Consider the following 21,517-nt stretch of genomic DNA (forward strand, 5'->3'; position numbering starts at 1 on the left):
CAAATATATTTACAAAAAAATTATCAAAATAATATTTTGAAGGAATAGGAGCAAACCATGGAAGCAATAATTTAAAATCAAATACAATCAATATATGCATTTTTCTAATTAAAAAAATTTAAATTAAAATGCATAGCAATGCTTAGGTCAAGATTAAGGTGACTCTTGAAAAATATTACTTGCCTCTTACAGTATAAATGTATTAATATCTATATTATAACTCATGGCAACTCAAAGTAGAGGCTTTTGAGTGCAAGTCAAGTTAGAGACTTGGAATACAAGTCATCTCAAATCAATACTACAAATTTAATGCATAAGTTAAGAATACAAGTCATGAGTCGTGCGATAGATTACAAATGAAGATAATAAGTCATTCCATATGTCAAAATTATGGATCATGTCATATTATATAGGTCAAGATTTAAAACTTAAAAAGCATATCAAATAGAATATGCAATATTTGTTTTTAAAATTCCCTAGGAAGAAATCTATTGAGAAACTCTCTATATGTAACAATAGTGTATTTGTAAACTGAGATAGAATAAGAAAAATAACTTTATGCTGGAGGATTGTTAATCATTAAAATTAATACCTTACAAATACATTTTCTTATGTGCATATGTATATTTCATTGTTGTCAATATTTTGATAAATTTAAACTTATGTTGTTGTTGCACATTTTGTGAGGTATCTACTAATTCTATAAGAGGAGATGGCAATTGAATCTAGAATACATCTATTCATACTTTTTGTTGTAAGAGGAGATGTTGGCAATTGAATCTAGAATATCTCTACTCATAATTGTTGTTGTAAGAGATGTTAGCAATTGAATCTAGAATAGGTCTACTCATAATTGTTACATTGTAAGAGGAGATGTTGGCAATTGAATCCAAAATATCTCTATTCATACTTGTTGTTGTAAGAGGAGGTGTTGGCAATTGAATTTAGAATAGCTCTATTCATACTCATTGTGGTAAGAGGATCTGTTGGCAATTGAATTCATAATAGCTCTATTCATACTCATTCTTGTAAGAGTTTCCATGACAACTAACAAATTCTAACAAATCTAGCATTTGGCATATTCAAATACTACAAATGTCTCAACATACGAAGGAATTAGAATTAAGACCCAAACGTTCTAACCTTGTTCCATTAAGAAATGGTGAAAGAACATTAAGATTCTTATTGTCAACAAAAAGTGAACTGAGATAGATATCGAGAAAATAACCACTGGTTAAATTTTGTAAAGCACTAGTGAGATTGTGAAGATCCAACTTAATTACATGCCCCCTAAATTATGACATTTGATTCCTTTCCATTGGTAATAATCTATGGAATTATTCCATATTTTCAGTCGACTAAATAGGTCATGAAGAGCTCACTTGAAATAAAAGAGGTTTCTAAAAAATTATCAATGTTCCTAATATAGTGTAAATATTTACCACTATACCAAGCATAGATGAATATTTTCTAATAATTTCTTTGCTTCACAATTTGTCATAGGAAATGAAACTCTATTTTTCTTCTTAAACAAAAAATTTTCAATCAAAATAAATAGAAAATTTCTTAACCATATTTTAAAAAATAAGAATTTGAAGATTTTTTCATCAATATGGTCCAATCATTCTTAAGGTTTATATTAATGAAATGGTTTAGGATGATGAAGATATGACAAATGTCTTCATGTGATTGGTGCATATGGATGGGTCCAAAGTTCAATGGTGATCAATGGTTGAGAATTCTCTTGGAAAGAGTAGATGGATAGGTTTGAAAGAATGCCTTAAAATACCTTAAGGGTATAGATAAATATTTGATCCATTTGAGATATACCAAGGTTATGTCTAACTATCTTTTAAAGAATGTGCAATGTTTTAATGGATTGATAAGGTTTTGGTATGTGTAAGTGGGTGATTAGTGAGACAATTGTCTTTGGCCAATTTAATGAAAAGTAGATAGAAAAGAAGAGTTAAATAAATAATAGATTTATTAAATTTTTGGAATAAGTATGAGGGACTTAAATGAATATATGGATTTATTTATCTAATTTTATATATAGGGAAGGGATGATAAATGATTAATGTTAGGAATATGATTAGGTGAATAATGATGAACAATGGATGAATAGTGATTTTATTAATAGAATAATTAAATAATATTTAATTAATAATAAGATCAAAATTAGATAGTTGATTAATTAAATAAAGATTTATTCAATTAAAATTATATAAGAAATGATTAGTTGATGTTTTAAGTATAGATAAAACAATAATGACTTGATTTTATGTGTTTATAACTCTATTTGAGCAACAATAGTATTTTCATAAAATCTCATATAAATGTAACGAACACATGTGGAGTGGCCATATAAATTTTAAGTCTTTACAAATAAATAAATAATTAATTTTAATTTTACCTTTTGAAAAAAAACATATTTATATATATATATAAAAAGCAGAAATGAATGGTTGCGAACTTGATCAAGCAAACCCTAAGCCGATTATAACAGTTGATGTCGGACATACTGTAAATTATCCCTAGAGAAGACGACCCTAATTTGCAAAATCATAGGAAAAACATGAACTAGGGCTGAGATCCGAATGTGGGTTAATATAAACTAGGACAACGACAAAACCGAAATGTACTTCTTGTCGAAGCATTTCTTCATTGTCAATTTAAATGACGAATTGGATTGCAAAAAAATTCGTGAAAACAACGAATGTAAAATTGAAGATCAAAATATGATCATTCAGAATTAGCTCCCAAATTTTGATCCTCGTGGAACAAATCCATGTGAAGAGGCTATGTGGTTAAGATTGTGTAACTTACCTTTCGAATATTGGTAAGAGGAAGTTCGATCATGTATTGAAAACTCATTTGGACACACTTTGGAGATGGATATGGGTGACAGGGACTGAGTTCTATGTGCGTATGAAGATTATAACTTTGTACAAGATACCAAGTGAAATTCGATTGAGAACCCGGTCTGTTGATTGGTATCAACCTATAGAGATCGAGCATAAAAAGTTGTTCTGCTCTAAATGTAGCAGCCACAAGCATAATAGTAAAAATTGCGCACGACCTATATCTCAAAGATGGACATTGAAGAAACAAGAGGAAGCGGTTCAAGAGTTGAACCCATCTCTCGCTTTGGCCCTAATCAAAGCTCTACCCCAGGAAGACAATGTGCTAGAAAATCCATTATATGAAGTGAATCTTAATGCGGAAAAGCCAGCCAGCCAGCCCGAATAGGGATGGCAATATTGAAAGGGAAAATGAAGAAATTGAAAGGGAACAGGAATTGGTGGAGGATAAATTAGACATTGTTGATCCAAGAACCATCTCCTGGTCAATAACCAAACTGCTTGATTCTACACCAGTTGTAAAAAGAACTCGAAGGAAAATTAATAAACAAAAGTGAGACGAAGATGAATGCCTCCCTTGGAAGAAGATGAAGATCCTCATGTAGAATGTTAGGGGTATTGGCGTACGATCAAATGTCAATTAGAACAACAATTGATCGCTTTAGTTCTTGTATACACCTAAAAATGGTTTGAAGATAATTAATTAAATAAGCAATTATTTAATTAATCTCCCTTCCTAATTTAATTGAAATCATTAGGCAATTTGATTAAATTCTCCCTTTCATCTACTTATTAATAAATCTAAAGATTTATTCATTAAGTTCATTCCATGGTCTCATTTGATTAATTAATCTTCCCCCCCCATTTCAATCAATTCTTCTAATCCCCTAATTAATTAAAACAAATCAATTTATGAATTGTTGAGAATTAATTAGTCTTTTCCTATTATTTGAATTTTTAAAATTAAAATTACCCACATGCCTCTTAACTTCTAACCACCTAACCTAACCATCCCTCTAACCTAACCCATTCCACCTAACCTTGGGTTTGCCTAACCCTATCCTATCTTGCACATTCTAACCTCCTTATCTTAACCTCCTATGGTGTGGATATTCTCTCCTTAAGACACATGGCACTTTGGCCACATGTCTCCTATTTTCGACACTTGCCCTTTTATGAGCAAGGCTCCTTGACACTTGTCACCACAGAGATGACAAGTGTCCCTTCCTCCAATGTCTTCTCCAACCTCCTCCAATTTCACCCTTGATATGTTCAGACTCAATCTTGACTGTTGATTCCTACCACCTCACCCTTGGCCTTGGAAATCCTCTAAATATCCCCCTTTTTGGAGCAATAAGGATCCCATCTCATTATCAATTTAGGCATTGTTACTATAGGCATATCATTTGAGCATTATTGTTATAGGCAATTGCATCTTAGATTTAGTTTAATTTGATCATTTTCTAGCATAATTGTTGAATCATGTAGCTTAATCAATCTCTTTTCTAGCTTAATTGCATCATCATCATAGCTTAATCATGCATATCATTAGCTTCATTAGTCTCTTGGATCAATCTAGCATAATCAATCTCATCTTTGCATATCATTATCATTTTAAATCCTCTATCTAGGTGTAGTCAAGTCACTGGGATTGCTTATCCAGATCTGAGAGCAAATCCATACTCGCATCTCTTACGAGGAGATAGGTCGCTTTGTCATGGTTCATCTTTATTTGATTTCAATTTGATAACCATGCTTTTAATGATCTATTGAGTGTTTGTGTTGCAGCTGCAGGTATCACACTTCATAGGAACGACAATTCTCATTCAAGAATCTAAGATATCAAGCCAGGAAGCTGAAGTTTTTGTCAAGTACTCTAAAGGCTAGAATAGTGTCTTTAACAATGCTATAGGTGTGTCGGGGGGTGTCGACATAATGTGGAAAGGAAACAAACTTAGTATAAATGATTAAGAATACGATTAGAATTGGATTAAGGTATATGTCTCAAGCTTATCCTCTAATTTGTCTTTCATTTTATTTAATGTATTTGGGCCTATAAATACCGAGGATAAAAAAAGTACTAAGGAAGCCATCGAAGTAGATATTTTTGTCATTGATCACCACTTTATAGTGGTGGGTGATTTTAATGCTATCCTAAATGTTGAAGACAAGTCAAGTGGCCTAGAAAGATAATCTAATAGGAAGTTTACATGGAGTAACAAAAGAGATGGTTTTACAAACATTGTAGAGAGGCTTGATTGCTTCTTGATATTTTAGCATTGGTGCAATATGGCAACATTGCCAACCTCCTGTATTTGGCCAATTGCAATTTTTTATCACTACCTTGTGGTTCTCAAAATTATAGAAGAATCTCATCCCTTGTGATGCCAATTTCGGTTTGAAAAGATGTGGTTTACATCAGGTGAGCTCTTGGAATCACTAACATCATGGTGGAAGGAATCAAATGTATTCTCCAGATTAGAGATGTTTACATTCAGTAAGAGGTTGCAATTCCTCAAGGACAAGCTTAAGGTGTGGAACAAAGTAGTCTTCAAAGACACATTCACAGAAAAAGAACGGGTGGAGCAAGAAATGGTTGATCTCAATAGCCATGTCATCAGCCATGGTATGAAAAATAACAAGTTTTTGAAAGAGAAAAGTCTTCTAGCCGAATATGAAGAAATCCTTGTGCGGAAAGAATGTTATACTGGTCAATTCCTCTTTATCATGAGCTTCGAGATTGTTACCTTGCTAGATGAATCTAGAAGGTCACTATTAGGGGCCAACAATGACCATCACAAAGCACAACCTATCAGATCAACTTAGTATGAAGTTTCATGATATTTTTTAAGGGACAATCACAAATTAGCTATCACAGAGGGCCACTTGAGGAATGGTTACTTGCTACTTTTAAGTTCAATTATTTAATCAATTCATAGCGCATTAGATCATGCCATCATTTAGATTATTACATGCACACTACGAAATACCTACATTGTCTGTCATGAAGTCTAATGTGACAATTAAAGTTCAAGCTATTCTTGAGGATACTGAAAATGGAGAGTTATTGCTAGTGCATGAATGGTTAACTAATTCAAAAAAGATTTGAAGTTTTATTTGACAATTTTTTTAAAACTATTTACACATTGTAACTATGACTAAACTCTAATATGACATTATTTTATAGATGTTGCAAATAGTTAACTAAGACTAATTTTTATTCATATATTGCTTGAAAAATGATTGTAAAATTTCAATTTTGCTAATATTTAACAAATATTATTCTAATGGTTCTAATGAATATATATTGACTTCTTATTCAACTATTTCACTTATTAGTAACAAACTCTATATTACTATTTATGAATATAAAATATTTTCATAATTTGATATCTCTAAGCATATTTTACTTAAATTATACAATAAATTAGATATGCTAGTTTTTATAATGTTTCAAAATAAATTTATAAAAGAAAAAAGAAAATTAGACTACAAATTAGTGAAGAGACTTTTAAATGCATGGATGTTGTTCGAAAAGGGAAGTTGGGCTTGTAAGAAATGGTATCTTTCAGCTCTACCCCTAATTTATATTATAGAAACCATAAACCAAATTTTTCTCGCCCTTTTCATAGGAAAAAAAATAAAAATTGGTCAACATATACATTGAGTCTTTACTGTAGTTTTAGTCTCTCTGTCAATTTGAGTACAACGAACACAAAAACGTATTAATTTCTTGCTTTCTTCGGAATGCGCTTGGTCTTCGTCGGCCAAGATTTTCACCATCGACAGCTTCTTACAGGGGGTCAACTTCTCACAGGGAATCAAGTCGATAACCCAAATCAATATAGTGTCTAACAAATGGAAGAACTTCTCCCGCTGTGTTTTCAGAAGCAACAAAGGAGCTATTATTATACCCGCGCCTATTCCAAAGCTCATCCCCATCAACACAATGAAACTGTCAATTCCCTCTATTGCCCTGCTTTTGTTCGCCCCTTCTTTTGTCTTCGGCCTGCTTTCATCCTTTGGCGAAGGCAAGAATGGCTCCTTCAGTTGGAGGCCGTATAGACCTGAATTATGTGCGAAGGATGAGGCTTCAAATGTCAAGAACTGCCCTCCTAGCGGAATATTTCCTGTAAGATTATTGTATGACAGGTTCAAGTAACTTAGGAATGTGAGATTCACCAACACTACAGGAATAATTCCAGACAGTTGGTTATGCGAGAGGTCAAGCGACTCTAGCTGTTCCATTTTTCCCAAGGACTTGGGTATACCACCATTAATATGATTTCTTGAAATATTAAGAATGATCAATCCAGTGAGAGATCCAATACCTTCAGGGATATGGCCAGATATTCTATTGCTTGATAGATCAAGACATTTGACTAGACTCAAAGCTCTGACAAACTCCAGCTCCAATCCTTTGCTTCTGATGATTATTTTCTCTACATATGTTAAACCTTTTATCAATCCAAATTCAAGGACTCTTGTATTCATTGAGTCTTTTACCATGCCCTTCATCTCTGAAAGGCTGTTTGGAATTACTCCTGAAAAACTGTTCATTGAAAGGTCTAAGATTTGAAGAGAGGGTACTTTGCTTATATCAGCAGGTACACTTCCTACAAATCTGTTTGATCTTAAGATTAAAATCTTAAGATTAGGAAGCTCTACAATCCAATTTGAAGCAATCTTCCCTGTCAGACTGTTATCTCCCACATCTAATATCTGCAACTGCTTACAATTGCCAAGGTTTGGCAGAGTTCCATTTAGAAGATTTCCCCTGATTTTCAATGTTTGAAGCGAAGTCATGTTTCCCAACTCCACTGGCAGCTCACCTTCTAAACAATTGTTCTCCAAATTCAACACCTCAAGACAACTGCAGTTTACAAAACTTGGAGGAATCTTACCTGTAAGACTGTTATATGAAAAATCCAGAATCTCCATAGACAACCCTTCACATATTGTAGATGGAATGCTACCACTGAGATTGTTGTGAGACAGAGACAGGTAACTAAATTTATTCTCGCCAATTTCAGCTGGAATGGATGCACAAAATTGATTTTCTGAGAGATCCAATACAACCACTGAAGGAGGTGGAAGCGGAAGTGGACCATGAAAGTTATTGTGATGCAAGTCCAGAATCTTCAGTGTTTTGGGCCCCATTAGCTTATAGGGTAAATCACCTGCAAAACTGTTATAGGATAGGTTGAGCTGTTGAAGAGGAAGGGAATCCCATATCCACGCAGGAATATGACCGGATAAACTGTTATTGGATAAATCCAAATCGGCAATGGAAGTTTGAGTTATTAAGAAGGCCGGCAAATCACCCTGCATGTTACATGATCTTAATTTCAATGTTCTAAACGAGTTTTGGGGAATCCAATTGGGACTGACTTTCACAGTTAGCGCATTGTTCGAAATGTCTAGATATACCAGACTGGAGAGATTATGAAGGTGGGTCTCTGAAAGGTTCCCGGTTATCCAATTTGAGGATAAGGAAAGAACCTTCAGTTGAGATAGATTTGAAATGTTGTGAGGTATGGCATGTGTTAACAAGTTGTTGCTAAGACAAAGCGTACTGAGGGAAAGGAGTTGACCAACGGAAGCCGGGATTTGGCCAGTCAAGAGGTTATTACTCAGATCAAGCAGAACAAGGGACTTCATGTTGGCCAAGGAAGGAATTGTCCCGTTCAATTCATTGTTGCTCAGGTCAAGGCTTTTGATGGTGGTCATGTCAAGGGATGGAATGTTACCGGTCAATAGGTTTTGCCTCAAGTGAACATAGCGGAGCTTAGCCCCAAACGGCGGTATACTTCCTTTTAATTTGTTATTTGACATATCCAACATTACAAGTCCCTTAAGATTAGCAATGGATGGAGGAAGTTGACCTTGGACAGAGCAGTACGAGATATCCAAGAGAGTTAGCGAGGAGATGTTGGCAATTGAATCTGGAAGAGCTCCTTCTACACTCGTTGCTGTAAGAACAAGGCTCTTAAGCCTGGTAGAGTGTCGCGGCAGAATGCTTGAAAGTTCCCCTCCCAACTCCAGATTGGCCGACAAGTCAATTTCTTGCAGGTTCGGAAGGCTCAATAGATCAGAAGGGATTGAATCATTGAGGTGACAGCTGCTAAGCTTGAGAGAAACCAGGTTGGAAAGGTTGTGTAAGCGAGCAGGTATGGACGAGAAGAAGGAATTGCCACCAAGTTGGAGGTAGGTTAGACGGGTAAGATTAGCAAGGGAAGGGGGAATTGGGCCAGAGAGCATACAGTTAGACATTTGAAGACGCCTGAGGTTGTGCATGGTTGAGATAGCTTTGCTCCATTCATCGCTTGCCACTTTCGTCATATTCACCCCGTCCAGCAGAAGCTCCTCTAAATCTCTCATGTTTCCTATCCACATGTGCATGTCCTCAATTACGATGGAAGAAGAGGAAATGTAGGAATTGGTTGAAAGATCCAAGAAGCGCAACGTGGACATGTTGCCCAGCTCCATGGGTATCTTTCCGGCAAATCTAGCATTTGACAAGTTCAAATAGCGCAAATATTTCAGCGTGGTGAGTTGCTGAGGGACACCAACATCAATGAAAGCGTTGTAGCTGAGATCCAAGCGTTCTAACATTGTTAGATTAAACAATGGCGAAAGAACGTCACGTTCGTCATTCAAAGGGGAAAGAACAGAACGGGTTAAATTCTTCCAGGGGCTTGCCAGCTTGTTGCCTAGAGGACTCCGAAGATCCAATTGAATAACGTGCCCTGTTATATTATGGCATTGGATTCCCTTCCACTCGCAGCAGTTAGTGGAAGCATTCCACGTTTTCAGTTGATCAGATGGGTCTTGAAGACTTCTCTTAAACTGCAAGAGAGAAATTTTCTCACCTTGTGGACAACAAGATACCCAACAAATTGGCAGCAATAGCAGAGACCCCATCAAGGTCCACAACAATCTCTCTGAGAAGCATCCCCTACAAGAAACATCACGAGAGCTCATTTTGGTCAGAACAATATGAAGCAATGAACTACTACTACACCTACATAACCCGCACGAAGCAATGGGGAGCACACAAATCCTATCAAAATATATAAATGTTCAAAAAGAGGATAATGCAAGGCTCATGCATTGTAGGGACCTTCGTAGCAAGTTAGCTACGCCTTAACGACAACGACTTCCACACGATTTGGTTGGCACGGCTATTAGGTAGTATGGCTACCTGAATTATTGAAACTTGAACAATAAGAAGAATAGTCTAAGCGGGTGTTTTGAACGAAGTCGTATAAAAAGTTTAGACTGGAAGGCCCATTGAAATAGTCCACTAGACGCGTAGATTGACGTGGAATCTTGGTGGCATTCGCCGTATTCTAAGTTGACGAAGCGAGTAAAAAAGCGACATATATTCCATTCTACGAGAAGAAAATGTAAGTTGTAAAACAAACGCTACGTAGTAGTAGAAGAGAATTATTCAAAATTGGTCCGGAAAGAATTTTCTTAGCCGTCGAAATTACGTCCGGAGCCGGTTCTTTTGGGTCAAGGAATTCTTAGTACGTTTTGTTTGCATATGTTGAAATCTGGATTGAGGTTTTAATCATTTACTTGAGATAGGACACAGCGACGTTGTCGTGTTTTCCGGGTGCCGTATTATTACGGGATTTAACAGATTTAAAATATATAAGATTATATTAACAAGGGCCACGTAGTGAAGAGAACGTGTCTTTGAAGTATTGTAGTTGTTTGACAATTATATATGATATTAATACAACTAGCAATCACATCTTGGTGTTCAATGGGTATTCCGAAGAGGTTTGGAAGGTCTATTAAGAAAAATAAACTTCTAAATCAAGAAGATAATTAAACTCCATTACCAATATATTCATGTTATGTTTGACGGGAAGAGAGGGAGAGCTCGAGATGGATAGAAAGAGGGAGAGATGGAGGGGAAAAAAGCAAGAGAGAGGGATAAGGAGATTGAGATAGAGATAGAGATGGAGATGTAGAAGATGTGTGTGTGTCTGTGTGTGTGTGTGTGTGAGAGAGAGAGAGAGAGAGAGAGAGAGAGAGAGAGAGAGAGAGAGAGAGAGAGAGAGAGAGATACGAAGGAAGAGGTAGAGAGATATAGAGGGAGAGTGAGAGTGAGAGGGACAGATAGAGAGATATAGATGGTGAGATAGAGTGATAGAGATATAAGGAGAGAGAGAGAGAGAGAGAGAGAGAGAGAGAGAGAGAGAGAGAGAGAGAGAGAGAGAGAGAGAGATAGAGGGATAGATAGAGAGATATAGATGGTGAGATAGAGTGATAGAGATATAAGGAGAGAGAGAGAGAGAGAGAGAGAGAGAGAGAGAGAGAGAGAGAGAGAGAGAGAGAGAGAGAGAGAGAGAGAGAGAGAGGCATGACATTATAATCTTGAAAGTATATGAGTATATCCACATGGAGATGTGTGGACCAATTTACAACTGACACATCAACAAAAATGTTGACATAGCTTGACACCTAGTATGGTAGCTATACCTTTGATAAATATTTGTAGTAATGACAATAGTTTTAATTGAATATTAAATTATTTATAATCTCATTTCGTTTTTTTGTTGGGTTGACTTTGTTGAAATTAATCTATTGCATTTTCTTTCTCATTTATCTTGTTTGTACTTTTTCCTCACCTTGAGAGTCTTAAATTATAGTATGCCATTATTTTCTTATAGCCATACTTGCTTTGCCTTTATTTCACATACAACCTTATAAATATGAAGATACTATTTTGATTATATGTTTCTCAATATTGATGCATTATAAGATTATGTCCTCCTAAGATCCATACAACCACCATACCAAATTTACTTTGATCTAAATATTAACTAAAATTAATATTTTTATAGATACAAAATAATATTAAATAGAAATTGATTAATAATTTAAATTATATAAAGAGGCTTATGTAATTCCAAACTTTGCACTTAAGAACATTTAGGTAGATTTCCTCATTGGTTAAAAAAGTCTCACCTCTATGATTCCTTTCTTTTAAGCGCTTCAACATCCAATTTACAAGTAACCCAAAAAAATCTTGCTTCAAATGTTTAAGGCATGTTGCTTTGCACAGTTATTGGAACAATTTATAGTTGTAGACACCCAAAATTGTCCAGTCTAATTAAATAAATATTTTATTTATTTAATTATCTAAGCCTAATTCTTCTATTAATTAAATAAATCCTTATTTATTTAATTAATTCATTTATCTTCTTCTAGCCTTATTTCTCATTTAAATAAATACATTTATTTATTTAAATTATCCTTTTCCTAAATTAAATAAATATTCTTATTTATTTAATTATCCTACTTCTTCTATTAATTAAATAAATCTTTATTTATTTAATTAATTCATTATCTTTTTCTACACATGACACATGTCATTCATCTCTTAATTCCTACACTACCTACCCCTTTCATTATTTTACTATTTCTTCTACCTACCCTCTAATCCTAGTCGACCTCCTTTTTACACCTCTCAATCTTATCCCTCCATTTCATATTGTGTCTTCTATTTAAGGAGATGCCTTCTTCATTATCAAACCCTAACAACTTGATCAATTGACTACATTATGATCCTACTTGCAACCACATTCCGTTCTTTGTTGAGCTCTTGTGCATATAAAATCTGAGAGCAAATATATCAAGCAAGATCAATGGAGATAGGAAGAATGGAGATCAAAACCCTATTGGACATGTGATGGTATAATCTTTGTGATTTCATGTGATTTACATTGTCTTAGGTAATCTTCATATGTTATGGTGGATCTTTGTTGATTGTTAGGCTAGGGTTTTGTGGTTGGATTCATTTAGCCTTTCAATATTGTTATTATTGTTATCCATTTTCACCATATACATTTTGGCACGCCCGGTGGGACTCTTGTCCCTTTGCATTTAACCTTTTTGTTGCAGATTTTGCGTTTTTTTGAAGTTGCATATCGGATATTTTTCGACGGCATTTTAGGTTTTTCCGCGTCTGCGAACTTTCGGATCGCGTCTTTGATTTTCAGGCGCGTCTGTGGAATCTGGAATCACGTCTGTGTTTTCGACAAGTTTTATTTTGCAAGTCTCAGACAGGAGCGTCTGTGTTGTTTCTGCTCGCGTCTGTGTCGGAGAAGGGCGTATGTGATTTTAAAGGGCGTCTGTGAATCACAGAACCACGTCTGTGTCATCCAGACGCGTCTGTGTCGAGGGTAACAACGTCTGTGTATTTACTGTTTCGAAATTTCCAAATTTTCATTGATTCAATTTTCGGATTTCGCACTTAGGGTTTCAGATCTGGTTTATTTTTGGACTAACCCTTTTAGATCTAGCTAACTAAGTTTGTGTAGCTTGTCTTGGAAGCAAAACATTTTTGTTGAAGGCCCCTCTCTCACAAAGTCTTTTGGGTTTCTAAAATTTACCTAACTTGTGTGTTTGCAGGAAGGGGTGATTATGTCAAACAACCCAAACTACTAACAAGTTTTGTTGCAGGTCCTTGGCTAGGGTTTTGAAATTTTGTTGTGTGCCTTGTTTTCATAGATTAGCAAACACTTCCATTGGTGCACTAAAATTGAATCATTGTCTTTTGTGTCTTGAGCAATAGGCTCTTTTTGTTTAATCTTTAGAGGGCCTGTCTTCCCGTGTGGTCATTAGGACTACTAGTGAGAAGAGAACGACCCAAGTGGTAGCGAGGAAAACCCACCTCATCCGAACCACTATAATCAAATGTATTCATGGTGAAAATTATGAATAATGTGTGCTGATTAGTTCATACCGACACTATGTCTCCCCATAAACCCGTTTGATCAAATTTATTTGATCATTTGTAGGGCGTAACCCCTACCGGCTGGGAGCCTTCTGTATTTACAGAGCTGAAAGTGCCGCATGTATGGCCACACGAGCGGATGCCCTTACTAGCACCTTTTTGTTTTAGAAGCCCAAGTCCTTCTAGTTGTTGGGGCAGGAGGTCGGACCTCTGGTAGCAGCCCACACACATACGGTTCTTAGTAGAGATACAAAGTTCACCATGGGGAGTTTTCATGGGGACTGATGCTTGGCTGACCCGAGAAGTGAGTGCCGAGGGTGGAGCCAGTGAGGTCAAGCATCTAAGTATCCGCTCTGAATAGCGTAGCCTCGGGGGTAAAACCCTATTTGGGATCAACAACTATTGTCTTGGCCAGCCATAAGAATTGTGCTTGTCTTATTTTAAACATTCAAAACATTCAAGACCAAAAAGCAAAACATTGTGTCTTTTGTGTCTTCAAGTGTATGCAAAACATTTTACATCAAACAACACACTTTTGGAGTCTAAACACTTGCAAACATTGAGTCCTCATCAACATTGTGTCCTCTTGTCACGAAAAACAGTCAAACAGTCGGATTTGGTCACAACAAAACAACTTCACAGATTGGAAAAATTGCACGAAGTTTACAGAAACGCGTCTGTGTCTGTTTTAACCGCGTCTGAGTCATCTAAGCATGTCTGTGAAGGGCATAATAGCGTCTATGTGTCTAGAAGCGTCTGTGTCAAACAGAGACACATCTGTGTCTGGGAATCGCGTCTGTGAAGTATACAGAAGCGTCTGTGTCCAGAATTGAAAAATTTTACAGCCTAGCAAACAAAAGAAATCAGTTTCGGAATACTTGAGCTTCCTAGGTTGTTTCTTCAGGTTTCATCTAGCATTCAACCTGTCTTTGGGTCTCATACAGTCCATCATTGCTTCACATCTCATTTTACAATCACAATTGTCTAAACTTGAGTCAAAAGGTCACTTGCTTGTCCTCATCATACTTTGTCAACACACTACATACAACTACACTTTGCTAAGTGGTCCCTCATCAAGGTTTCTTACCTTTGGGTCTCATTTGGTCTTACTTAGAGTCAAGGTCAGCTTACCTCATCAAGAGAAACTATCCTCTCTTTGGAAGTCACACCTACTCTACTACATACATACTTGGTCTTACATTTTGGACATTGCAAGTACACCTCAGATTCATTTACACTCCATACAACTCTTGGTCTTCCATACTCTTTCCATTTTTCATCTAGTCTCACATCTTGGTCAAATACCTAGTTCATGGTTGAAACCCGTCTTCAAAAATCTAGGAGAAAAGCTAAAGAAGCTCAAGAATCCGCAAACATGAGTTCTTATGAGTATGACAATGATTTATTTTTCAATCCTCAGCACACTACATTGCCTGACATGGATGTTTATAGAAACATTCCCAATGTGGAAAATGCAGACACTACAAACAACAATGCTACACACAATGACAATGTGGACAACTTTTCAATACATTCAGCAGATGTAGAAGAATCCATTATGAATCCCCATTTCAATAGATTGGTTGAAGAGATAATGAGGAGGGATAGACAATACTTCTTACACATGATGGCACAAAGTGGAGCTAAAATACCTCATGACTTTGACATGTCTCAACTTATGGAAAACCGACCTTTGCAACAAACTCACTCCAATATGGATCAAAGGAGACCTAATAGTGGAGGAAATGGAGGACCGCATATGGTACCTGAATCACCATCAGCTTTGCTTCAAAAACCAAAAGTCCCACATGCACATGGTCAAACATATGATACTCACCTTCGAAGACCATTATGGAAGTCTTATGCAGATAGATATGCTCAAGCTATGGATCAACCAAAACAAGTGGATACTCAAAGGCATGCTCAAAATTTGGACACAAGGAAACCTCATGTCACATTTGGGGGCAACACAATAGAACATGACATGCCTGTAGAATATGGTATACATGCGCAAAATAGATATGGGGTTCCTCAACATGAAGCTATACCAAGTGCTCCATATATGCCGCATCAATATAGACCTCCTCCATATGAACATGTGTATGATCAATATCATCCATACATGCAACAAGCTCCTCCAATTGGTGCTTCAAACATAGGATATGGTTCAAGAAGTCGATCTCCACCTAAGAGCAATTTGGAGCAACAAATCAGAGATTTACAAAAGAAAATGGAGGACATAAATACACCAAAACCAACATACACTATGAGAGACATATGTCCTTGTCCATTTGACAAGAGCATTCCAATGCCTCCATTTTCTGCACACTTTGTGACGCCAAAATTTGACAAGTATAGAGGAAAAGGAGACCCCAAGGCACACATAAGACAATTTTTCACAGCTTGCATTGAGGTAGCGGCAGAAGAAACATATTTGATGAGATTGTTCCCACAAAGCTTAGGCGATCAAGCTATGGAATGGTTCTCTCAATTACCACCTAGTATTAAGTCATGGGGTGACTTAGCAGAGGCATTTATTCAGCATTTCTCTTACAATATAGAGACAGATGTCTCAGTCACTACTTTGTGCAATACTAAGCAAAGAGAAGGAGAATCTTTTGCATCATTTTTGCAAAGATGGAGAAATCTAGCTAGCAGATGCTCTTGTGAAATTCCACAGAAACAAATGGTAGAAATGTTCACTCAAAATGTTAACAAGGACATTGGCTATGATCTAAGAAAAGCTTGTTTGTCCACCTTCAAGGATGTCATTGAAAAAGGCTTAGCAACAGAAAAGGTCCTAATTGAACAAGGAGTCATTAAGATATTCAAGGAGAACAAAGATGACTCTAAAGGAAAAGACAAGCCAAGATTTTGGAATAAAAACAAGAACACAGTCAATGATGGTGTTGTTGATGCTAACACAGTGTGACCCAAGTTCATCTTTTCGGGATCAAGTTCTACAAACAATCAAGTGAATACTCAAACAACTTCTAGACCACGAAGGAAGTACACCCCATTGGGAGAACCACTTGAATCAGTCTTCAAAAAGCTTGTGGCAAACAAAGTGATCACAGTTCCAGATTTTCCTCCATATGAACCAAAGGTCAAACCAAATTGGTGGAATGATGATGAGTATTGTGAATTTCATAGGAGCAAGGGTCATAAGACAGGAAATTGCCATCGACTGAAGAATATTGTGCGAGATCTCATTGATAGAGGTGACATTGAGATTGAGGGACACTCATCTAATCAAGAACATGAGATGTTTAAGGAACCATTCCCAAAGCATGACAAGGGAAAAGCCAAAGTCACAGATGATCAAGCCAACTATACTAGAGCACCTTACAACTATGACTCAACTATCAATCACATCTCGATGGACAATCATATCTCTGCTATTACCATCAAGAACAAAAATCTTGAGAATCCTCCTCAGAGACCCAAGATTGTCCTAAGAGGTGTTGGATCTTCTTCTGAATCTACTTCTGAATGTCATGTTACAACTCGTCGAGGTAAAATTACTTTGCCAGGTGCCTCCACTAAAAACACTGCTTCTTCATCAACCAAACCTGAGTATGACCTTGTAGAACAGTTAGGGAAGACACCCACACTCATTTCCATCCTTGAGCTCTTACGCATATTCCCCGCTCATAAAGCTATTCTTGACAAAATCTTAAGAGACACTGCCGTTCCTACTGATCTGAACGTGGACCAGTTTGAAGCCATGGTGGGATACCTATCCATTCCACATTCCCTTACATTCATAGAAGCTGATGACGCCTCCGTAAGTCAGCCACATAATGCACCTTTACATGTTGAAGCCTTCATATACAAACATCGAATAAAGCGAGTCCTGATAGATGGAGGAGCTGGTCTAAACATTTGTACATTGAGCACCATTAAGCAATTGGGATATTCTGATAAAGTTGTGAATGCAACAAATCAAATCACCATCAAGGCATATGATGATGAAGAGCGCTTATCCAAGGGCACAGTCACCTTACCTCTAAGAATTGGGCCAGTCACAAAGGATGTGGTTTGTCAGGTCCTAGATCTGGATCTCACTTATAATATATTGCTAGGACATCCTTGGATTCATGAAATGAGGGCAGTCCCATCGACATATCATCAATGCATTAAGTTTCCTCATAATGGAGTCGAGGTAATAGTTAACAGTGATCCTAATCCGTTCATATATTGCAATAACCTGAGATCACATACTGAGACCATCATTCCCAGTAATCGTGAGGCTGCTCCTTCTTCGGCATACATTGACTCTGAGTCATTGAAACCTTCGACATCAAAACAAGGTGAACTTAAAGGCAAATTTCAGGACAAAGGCATGGGAGAATACACTTTAAATCAGACCATGTATTTACGACAAGTCATGAGCTCTCCAAAAGAATATGGAAGGCCACATCCTAACAAGCAAATATCCATCATGATACTCAAATGGGATCTTACTACCTTTCAAAGATGGTGTGAACTAGAAGAGGAAGATTTATACAAAATGCTTTTCAAAGACATTGAAGAGGACACGCAAGATCAGATCAATATACCCTGTGAGAAATATGGCAAAGGCTTCAAGATTCTACAAAAATTCGGGTATGATGGAAAAAGCCCTCTTGGGTTACGCAAAGAAGGCGTTATGGAGCTCTTACAACCTGAATTGACTGTAAAAAGGGAACGCTCAAAGGGACTTGGTTTTTTGATTTCCAAGATCCACACTAAAAGGACAGAAGAGGCATCACAACTCAAAGTTGCCAAAGTTCAACAAGAGGATTACTATTCCACAGATTCCAACGAATGGGAATGGGGTTCAGACAAATCCTCCAGTGACTATGAGCTCACTGAGACATTCAGAGAGCCAGATGAACCCACAGAAGAAGAAGAATTTTATAAAAAGTTCAGAGTTGGTCAAGAAACAACCCATAAGGATTGCACACAGTCTTCGTCTCAAGGTTCTAGGTCGAAATCACATAGGATGAGGACACCTGTCCCGGAAGGCGCTACTAGTGACGACAATTTGGATTCGCTTGCGATCGAAACTGATGAGGAGAGTGCCATCGATGACCTCAACGATTGCCTCGATATACCCGAATATAACCACATCTTCACTCTTAGCCCCGCAAACTCCGAAAACATTAAAGGCCTTCCCTTGGTTCACCACCAACTCATTGACTGGGATTATGAAGGACCAGCACAATTTGACACATTTCAAAATGACGAAGCTATTATTGACTATCTTGGCATATGAGATGATCTTCCCCCTGGGGACCACAAAGCAGGATACACCATAGAACTCAACAACATGGCATATTTTGGTGAGGGTGTCGGACCTTCCAGTCGTAAAAATGTGAAAATAAGAACAAATCAAGGGTCTTATGGCGAAAACCACACTGTGGTGCTATCTGATTCCAAAAAAGTAAAAAGAAAGGACGTATCTGAGGGCGAAAACCTCTCTGAGGCACCCGAAGATGGAAGGCTCGATATTCTCCCAGCATCATATGAGGAAAAGTCATCCATGTTGGTAGAGGATACTATCAAAACAAACATTGGTAAAGAAGAGGTTCCACATAATATATTCTTTTCTCAATCACTGACAGAGTCCGAAAGGTCAAAATTCATAAGCTTCTTCAAAGAACGACAAATCAACTTTGCATGGTCATACACTGATATGCTTGGACTAGATCCGGATTTGGTAATGCATCATTTGACAGTCAAACTGGGGGCAAAGCCAGTGAAACAAAATTTAAGGAAAATGCATCCACAAGTGGCATTACTAGTCAAAGCAGAGCTGGAGAAGTTATTGGATGTCGGATTCATACACCCAATTGATTATCCCGAATGGATCTCCAATTTAGTACCTGTCAGTAAACCAGATTGCAGCATCAGAATATGTACATATTTCAGAGACATCAACAAAGCTTGTCCGAAAGATGACTTCCCATTACCAAATATTGACTTGATCGTTGATCTCACAGCAGGTCACGAAATGTTATCTTTAATGGATGGATTTTCTGGTTATAATCAAATCAGGATTGCACCTGAGGATCAACACAAAACATCATTCACTTGTCCGTGGGGAACTTTCTGTTGGAATGTCATGCCCTTTGGGCTGAAAAATGCAGGTGCTACATATCAAAGAGCAATGACCACTATCTTTCATGATCTCATGCACATAACCGTGGAAGATTATGTTGATGATCTCTTGGGTAAATCAATAGACAGAGATACACATTTGGACATACTTTCAGTCATCTTTGATCGGTTGGAAAAATACAAAGTAAGATTAAACCCCAAGAAATGTGTCTTTGGGGTAACCTCCGAGAAGATCCTAGGATTCATTGTGTCTAAAAGAGGAATCGAAGCTGATCCAGCAAAAGTCAAGGCTATCTTGGACATGCCGCCACCCAGAAATATCAGTCAACTTCGATCCTTACAAGGGAGACTTCAATCTATACGAAGATTCATAGCACAACTTGCAGATAAGTGTAATCCTTTTCAGCACTTGCTACATAAAAATATCAAGTTCAAATGGGATGATAACTGTCAACAAGCTTTTAAGACGCTCAAAGATTATCTTTTGAATCTGCCAGTTTTGATGCCCCCAATTCCAGATCAGCCTTTGCTACTATACATATCAGCTACTCCAACAACACTGGGGGCACTCCTAGCACAACAAATTGCTGACGGCAAGGAAAAAGCAGTATACTATATCAGTCGCACATTGGTGGGATATGAGCTAAACTATGCACCAATCGAGCGTGCATGTCTCGCTGTGGTCTTTGCTTCACAGAAATTACGCCATTATATGCTTACTCATAAGACTAAGTTGATTGCAAGAATTGATCCATTAAAATACCTTCTCAACAAAGCTACACTTACTGGGCGACTGGCCAAATGGGTAATGATCCTTAGTAAATTCGACATCGAGTATGTGGACAAAAAAGCAATAAAAGGACATGTAGCATCCTAAAATTGCGACACTTGCAATTTCGACCGCATTTGGGTCTTCACGATGGCGACGCAACACTGAACTTGATTGGAGACCCCGAAACTTGTTCATGACATCAAAAACTGCATTTTTCCAGCACCCTGGCCTGATCCTCCTTGCACCCTGCTGTCCCGGGAGGTGGGACCAGAGCGCCCAGCGCCCTGGTCCTTCAGGACCAGGGCACCCAGCGCCCTGGTCCCTGGCCCTATTTTGGGCCCGGTCTCCTATGGGACTTCGGGTCTTTTTGTTTGCAAATTGGAAATTACATTTCCTGGTCGGCCTAAGGTCGGGAAAATCAGTCTTTTAACCCTAATTGGCAAGTATATAAACTACATTTTCCTCTCTCATTTGGATGGATGGAAAATAGATGGAAAAGGCGTGAAAACGATATTCAAACATTCAAGCATTCAAGCATTCAAGCATTCCTTCAAGCAATTGATCATTCTAAGTCTCCATTCAAGGCTAAGTGTTGCATTCAAGACAAGGATTCAACCATTGAAGAGGAGATCACTTACAACACATTACACGCTACAACATACAACATACAACAAACAACAACATCTATACCTTCGCATATAAGGATACAAACATCCTTACAACAAGGTATTAGTACTTGTTTTACATTACATTTACAGCATTTCTCATTTCTTGGTTAATTCCAAAACCGGGGTTTGACCTAAGGGCAAACCCCTAATCCCTAACCCCCCAATCGTCTTCGCTTTTCTGTGTGTAGGTTGTAGGTACGCAGCTGAAATTGAAGATCTGGAATCCTTGTGCAGAGACGAACAGATCCCCCTTCGTTTCGCAGATTTTTCGGAGGACCGTGTGCACGCCGGGCGCCATCGTCCCGTCAACTTTTGCTCAAATTTGCAGGACAGCGCCGTCTCGACATTTTACTGC

At 37.4% G+C, this 21,517-nt stretch overlaps 1 protein-coding gene across 1 annotated transcript; it reads right to left on the bottom strand.

Annotated features, from left to right (window-relative positions):
* Positions 1-6,445: 6,445 nt before the first annotated feature.
* LOC131073758 (receptor-like protein EIX2) lies at positions 6,446-9,888 on the bottom strand. The gene has a single exon (XM_059207761.1). It carries the CDS (start codon positions 9,843-9,845, stop codon positions 6,513-6,515), a length of 3,333 nt encoding a protein of 1,110 aa, XP_059063744.1. The 5' UTR covers positions 9,846-9,888; the 3' UTR covers positions 6,446-6,512.
* Positions 9,889-21,517: the final 11,629 nt, after the last annotated feature.

The sequence above is a fragment of the Cryptomeria japonica genome, chromosome 7, assembly GCF_030272615.1.
Source record: "Cryptomeria japonica chromosome 7, Sugi_1.0, whole genome shotgun sequence".
Lineage (NCBI taxonomy): Eukaryota > Viridiplantae > Streptophyta > Pinopsida > Cupressales > Cupressaceae > Cryptomeria > Cryptomeria japonica.

Coding starts and splice junctions, on each gene's coding strand:
- LOC131073758 (XM_059207761.1), bottom strand. CDS start 9,845: ATGAGCTCTCGTGATGTTTCTTGTAGGGGATGCTTCTCAGAGAGATTG.